General features: G+C 27.7%; 1 protein-coding gene across 1 annotated transcript in view; it reads left to right on the plus strand.

The window, feature by feature from the left end:
• The window catches only part of Gmppa (GDP-mannose pyrophosphorylase A), a 15,122-nt gene extending 9,588 nt beyond the window's left edge, over positions 1 to 5,534 (plus strand). The window contains exons 8-9 of the mRNA XM_014427790.3: positions 1,869 to 2,009; positions 5,377 to 5,534. Coding sequence (XP_014283276.1) covers positions 1,869 to 2,009; positions 5,377 to 5,477 — 242 coding nt within the window. The 3' untranslated portion in view covers positions 5,478 to 5,534. The remainder of the gene's footprint in view (positions 1 to 1,868; positions 2,010 to 5,376) is intronic.
• The last annotated feature ends 1,963 nt before the right edge of the window (positions 5,535 to 7,497 follow it).

Raw genomic sequence — 7,497 nt, forward strand, 5'->3', positions numbered from 1 at the left:
GACTGCATTAAATTAATCCTCCTTAGCCTCCTATTCATAAAGTATAAACATTTGTGTTTACATGGATAAAAGTTGTATTGAACGGAATTAATTAGCAAACACTCTAGAATCAAAATAAACAACGAACAAACGAAAAACGACAGGACTTTTTGAATGCCCTGGTATTTTCCAATTCCGAATTGGTATTTCTGAAAATTTTGTTTGAAATATGGTTGCAGTATAATATAAGTCAATTGAACATTTTATATTTTTCATTAGCAATATCACATCTTCAGTTAGGACTATTTGGAATTTTGAAAGGAAAAGAAAAACACATTAAAGTTTAATGTTAACAATAATAACAATTTTTTTTTTTAGATTTGTCTGCATATTAATTATTATATAATATATTGCCTTAATATCTCATTGCTGTATTTTTTATATTGTTAATATTAGCTTGTTGTTTAATATTATTTGTATTAATGGAATAAATATTGTCGTATTTAATGTTTAATTTTTTTATGATTTTATTACTTTCACTTACCTATAAATGTAATATATAGTAAGGGAAAGTATTGCAGTATTAAAAAATTTCTAACAGCTCTAACAATTTTGATTATACTTGGTGAATCAATGAGAAACTATGCGATCTTTAATATCAGATAGGTTTTATTCTCATTAAAATAAATTAATAGGGTTTAAATGTCAAATTTTCAAAAAAATATCTTAAATTTGGCTCATTTGAAAAAAATTAACAAAAATTATATGATCTGCATATTACACTTGATATGATATGATCTATATATTATACTTGATGTGCTATGATCTGTATATTACACTTGATATGATATGTTCTATACATAACACTTGATATGATATCATCTATATTGTAATATGCTCTTTTTGTGTAATATTTTGATGTATAAATGGTTTTTAATATGTTTTATTTTATGTATCATTTTAATATTCATTTGTTTTGTTTATCCAAAAAGCAAGCTAACCAAGTTTCATTGTTTATAATAACTTTGTGATACAAAAAACCAAGATGGCGGTATGTTGAATCAAGGCCATGTTGAGCAGATTCAAATATCATAAAAAACTATTTTAACTCTTCCCATCATAATTGAAAATACAGTAAATTAAAGGAAAAATAGAAATCAAGGAATAGTGCAAATGAATAATATTCAGAAAATAAATCATTTGGAAAAATCCCTAACTGTTGTGCGACAATCGATGTTTACATGTAACCTCAAGGCAGGTTTTGTTTTGGAGGGAACAGTTGTTTGCTGGACAGGGAAGAGAAAGGTCCAGTATGACGTCCCTATAAAGGGACAGTATGAAGAGGTCCTCATCAATTTCTGTCAAGAAGGAAGCCATTTTGGACGCCAGAACAAAAGAAAAAAGAAGACACCAGGAATCAACGAAAAGAAGATAATAGAGCTTGGTTAGTTTTGTATACGTAAAAATAGATTCATGTATAAAGAGTTATTAAGTTGATAAATTGTAATTATTGTAAATGCCTGTTTCTGATTGCCTAGCAACAATACGCCCTGAGATTAAGAGTCTTCTTTTTATATAATAAAATTAATTATATTATCTATTTGATTTTAAAGTTCTTAAATTAGAACCCAAGTTATCTCTTATATTTGAAGAAAGTTTATAAAACGATAAAGATTCTTTTTATTTTAATTTTTAATATTTTTTAAATTATTACAATATATTATACTTGACATTATATGCTTTATAATATTTTATTTTGTATTTAATATATGAGTTAAAGAAATATTAGGTATTTTTTCTTTTGTACTCTCGAGTATTTAAATTATAAAGAATTTTTTAAAGATTAATTCAAATTAAATTTTATTATGAAGTAATGTTGATTAACACAGGTCGTCATGTGAAGATTGGAAGTTGGGCACGAGTGGAAGGAACTCCATGTGATCCAAATCCTAACAAGCCATTCGCAAAGATGGACAACTTACCGCTCTTCAACAAAGATGGAAGACTCAATCCTTCTATAACTATACTAGGTATTGATAGAATTTTATTTTTTACTTATTGGATATATCACAAATGTTATTGGAAAATTTAGACAACTGACGTTTTTTTTTTTAAATATTATTTTTGTTATTCGATTAACAAAATTATATCCAATTAAGTCCCTACACTTTATTGATCACTTCGGCCAACCTGGTCATCATCATGAATCTTAACTATAAATTTACAGCCTCACATCCAACTATTAAACATTTTTCCAGCCTATTATGTCCGGGTCTAATATAATTAGTCAAATTAATCTATGTATGTCACTATTTCATTTAAATATACATATAAATAAATGGAATTTGGTCCGGGTGCAGTCAAATAAAACTAAAATAGTAAATTGGTGTACTATTTTTATTTGAGCCAATGTTTCGCCCCACGTTGCAGGGCTAAAAGAGATACAAACACTTAAAATAAGTACGAAAAAATAAAATAAATTTAAGTGGAAAATAACAATAAGAGGAATAAGGGAAAATAACAAATAACAAATTTTTTTTTGTACTTATGTTAAGTGTTTTTATCTTTTTTAGCCCTGCAACCTGGAGCAAAACGTTGGCTCAAATAAAAATAGTAAACCAATTTACTATTTTAGTTTTATTTGACCGCACCCGGATCAAATTCCATTTATTGATACACACGGTCAATCACCAATCTATAAATACTTTTAATTGCAAATGATCTTAAAATTAATATCATTCTCTAATCAACAATATTATTTATTGAAAGATTGCTGATTGCTGATTTATTCCATAATAAATGGATAGTTGGTATATTAGTGGATAATGATTAAACTATATTGAGTCAACATTTCGTCCTACATTGCAGGGCTTCATCAGGGCTAAAAAAGATCCAAACACTTAAATGATGTAGGCATAAGTAAAAAAAGTAAATTAATTATTAAAAAATTTAACATTATAATTATATCATAATAAAGTTTACATCGTAACCTAAGTAAAAAAGTTAATGAAAAATTAAAAGGCTATAGAATGAAACATAAAAATTAAATAAGAATAATAAAAGGTTATAGGCAATAAAAAAAAACGGAAATCATAAAAAAAAAGAAAAAGAAGAAATTTAAAAGAAAGTACAAACTAAGAGATAGAAAAAGGGGGATAAGAATAAAATCTAGAAAAAAGGAAGAAAATGAATAAGACAGAAAAAGTACCTTTTAGACAAAATTCAGAGCCAGAGTGAACCATCTTGACTGGATGTATTGTGAGGAGTGGGGATTAGCAGTTAACAGTATAGAAAATTGAAGACAATATTAAAATTAGGTAAACAATAGATCTTAATATACATAATAGTGGGGAAGAAATTATATATTTAAAAAAAAATTATAAACGTGCACGGATAGAAAATACAGAAAAAATAAAGTTTAAAGAATGAATACAATAAATATAAATGATAAAGAAAGACAATATAGAAAATAAATAGGGGTATATAGGTACGAAAATTATATAATGGAAACATTAATAATAAAATAATTAATTAAGTATACTTACATTTTTAATAATTAATTTTTTTGCTTATGTTTACATCATTTAAGTGTTTGTATCTGTGTTAGCCCTGATGAAGCCCTGCAACGTGGGACGAAATGTTGGCTCAATTCAATATAAATAGTTTAATCACTATTTGAGTTTTTATTTAACCTCACCCAGACCATCTTCCATTTAATATTATTTATTATTTGTTAACAGCATAAATAATAATTAAATGGCTTTCTTATCCTCAGATCTTAAAATAAGCTCGATGCTCACAATGTTTAAATTAATAAAACGAAATATTAACCAGATATGAGGATTTTATATTAATATACTTAAAAATTATTGACCCTTTCTCATAGCAGATTTTCCAGACAACCAGGACACTTTTTTTTTTTTAATAATATATTTATTGTTATTTACAACTGTATATACATATATACAATAAGTAAATTTGCTGTAGGTGACATAGTGACATGATAAAAACATGTGGAGAATCTACCCACTGATAGAACTCCAATAACATTTCTAGAGGAGAAGATCTCGAGGCCATCTTCTTTTCAGACACCTAGGAGGATTATTAGGTAATGAAGGAGAAGCCAGGTTAGAAACAAGTGGATTTGGGTGGTTGAGAAGTTTATTATGGAAGGAACGGTATCTGGTTCTGGCCAAATCGGCAACATATGGAATATTGAGGTCCTGATGGATGACTTGATTTGTGACAAAGTAAGGAGCATTAAGGATTTTACGAAGGATTTTGGACTGTAAGGATTGGATTCTGGAGGAATTTGATGGTTTAGTGGTGCCCCAAAGCTCAACTCCGTATGTCCAGATAGGCCTTATAATAGTCATGCAGATCAGTCTTTTGTAATGGATTGGCAATTTAGACCGTTTGTCTAGTAAATGTTGCAATAGTCGGAATCGATGTGCAGTTTCTTGTCTTTTTAGTCTTGTATGAGGATTCCATGTCAGTCGTTTGTCGAGATGTAGTCCTAAGTAACGGATCTGTTCGACAGGAATAAGTGGGGTATTAATAAAGGATATTGTAGGGGAAGAGGTCATGGGTTTACGTAGAAGGGTAAATGTGATTTGGTGGGATTTATTGGAATTTATTTTAATCCTCCAGTTTTGGCACCATTCTTCAAGGGTGGTGATGTGGGATTGGAGGGTACCAGGACACTTAAAACTGATTTTATCATAGTTTGAGGCATAAAAAAGCACATTAGAATTAATTGTAAAGTTTAGCATGCTAACCGCTACTATCTTCAATGGTGATTCTTGATGTTTGTGGCTTGAGGAAAGAGAGTAAAACATTCCATAATATTAAATATATAATATATGATTATATAGTTACATATTATTACATAAAAGCTTGTGGTACTCTTGGGACTACGGAAATGAAATAATTATTGAAATTTTATTAATAATGTTCATATGTTCTCTCTTATACCTTTAGGCAGAAAATATTAGTTCTATAATTCTATAATAATTAGAATAGAACAGTCATTTGCTAAGTCAATTCTAGCAGGAAAATTTTTGTATTGTAATAGGAGATTATGAGACTACAGAAGTCACTCAATCAGGCCAGCACTGCCGACATTGTTATCCTACAGTAAGATCCTTCTATCACAATATAAACGTTTTCCTGCTAGAATTGACTTAGGAAATAACTGTTCAATTCTAATTATTATGGAACTAATATTTTCTGCCAATATTTATTTGTTTTTTCTATTAATATTTTATATATTTATATTATTGTTTCTGTTTCTCGTTGCATCACAAAATCAATTTACTCCCAAGTTTTAGAACATCAGTAAAGATGTTTCACTTCAGATATAGATATAAATGAACTAATTTCACATTTTGTTTTCAGGCTGCAGCGTGAAAGTACCATCAGAAGTTATTCTTTTAAACTCCATTGTGCTTCCATATAAAGAACTTACAAGAAGTTTTAAGTATGAAATAATTCTTTAAATTGTATTTATTACCGTATAACTGTATTTTATTTTAATAAAATATTGATATAAAGTTGTACATAAATTTATTTATCACATATAGTATTCTTCTCTTCTTGTCCATCACGTGCATTTAGTCAGTGTGATATTATAGAATCTACACGCTCTATAAATGCACTTTATTTTTGGAATACTTGTGATGGTGGGTAGAAATAATTTGTACATATATTTACTACAATGTAAGAGGATTGAGAACATTCATACAAATGATAGTGGAAAAGAAGAATTTGTAGTTACAAGGTATTTTTAAATATGTAAAAGATCATTTAAGATTAAAATTCAGTTTTATCAAATCAATCATCAATTCATCAATCAGATCATCAATTCATCAATCGTCATTCAAAAGCCAGACTGACAAATAGCAAATACCCTTACACTATCAGTCCAACTGAAACTTACTCACAGGCTACAGACAGTTATTTATTCACTCATAGAATAAAGTAATCAAACTAAATATCTTTTTTTTTTTTAATATTATAAATATAAATGATTGACTGTATTTTCGAAAATATGAAGATGGTCAGGGATGTGGTCAAAAGGAAATAAAAAATAGTTAAAAATTATTTATTTGCCGACATTTCGCCCCACTCTGCAGGATTTCATCAGGGCTAAAAAATTTACAAAACAACTAGGATAAAAAGATACAAAAAGCAAACTAAGGTAGGATTAAAAATTATGTAAATATAATTGAAAAAATTATATGAAAATGAACAAAAAGAAATAAAAATAAGATATAAAAGAAATAACCTAGACTATTAGATTTAAAATAAACAATAAGAGATACAATAACACGTTAAAAAAAAAGTAGATATCAGATAAATAAAAACAAAAATTTTTCACACACAAAGTGATGAAAAATTAAGGAAGTAAAATAAGAACAAATAAAGATTAGGAAAGAAAAAATAGTAATAAATAATTATAGAACAAATCAGAACCAACTATCTGTTTAAAAACAGTGAGTGAATGACAACGAAACAGATGTGGCGAGGAGATGATGGTTACATATCAGTGAAATACAAGAAAAATATATTCAAATATAAAAATATGTGTTTTATTTTTGTATTGACAGGGATAATATTTTATCTATGTTGATAATTATTATAGTGATGACAAAATAATTTAATTGAAACAATGTGGAGTAAAAGTTCACAATATTAAAAAAAATAATAATAAAATTGTTATGTGTTATGTATCTCCTGCTCATTTTTAATCTAATAGTCTATGTTATTTCTTTTTATTTATATATATGGTCATTATTGTACATCTCATTTTGATTTCTTTTTGTTCATTTTTTCACTTATGTTTCTCATAATTTTTAACCCTACCTTATTTTACTTTTTTGTGTCTTTTTTATTCTACATTTTCAATATCTTTGTATTTGTTCTGTAACTTTTTTTAGCCCTGCAGAGTAGGACGAAATGATGGCAAATAAAGTTTTTAACTATTTTTTGTTCCTTTTTTACCACACCTTCAACCATCTTTATATTTTTCAACAGATTGAATTAAAATTAAAATGAAAGTAAAAAAAGAGTAAAAAAAAAAACACGTCCTGAAGTTAGGTGAATTGCTGTTATGTTGAGAAGATAAATTAAAATTTTATCAACTTTTGTTATTTTCTATCATTAGTCTATTTAGACTAAATTTAAGAAAAATAGGAATTAAGGAAAAATATGCATTAAGAAAATCATAGATAAAAACTCATAGTAGTTGTGCGACAATTGATGTTTGCATTGACTATCGAAACAATTAACAAAGGAAACAGAACACCTGCTCATGGGGATGGCAAGAGAGATGAAGTCTCCTGGAAGCAGGGGGTGCTGACCATCCTTTATTTACTGTCAGAGGTAGCATCATTAGAAAGAAGACATCGAGAGTAAGCAGTCGTCCAAGAATATTATATCATTGAAGTAATCAAGGAAGAAAGTCACTCTTTGTTTGGATCGCTGGTGAATGGTATATGTGCTGAAAACTAGTAGACG

Source organism: Halyomorpha halys, unplaced genomic scaffold (assembly GCF_000696795.3).
Source record: "Halyomorpha halys isolate HHAL.00 unplaced genomic scaffold, Hhal_1.1 Scaffold3.1, whole genome shotgun sequence".
Lineage (NCBI taxonomy): Eukaryota > Metazoa > Arthropoda > Insecta > Hemiptera > Pentatomidae > Halyomorpha > Halyomorpha halys.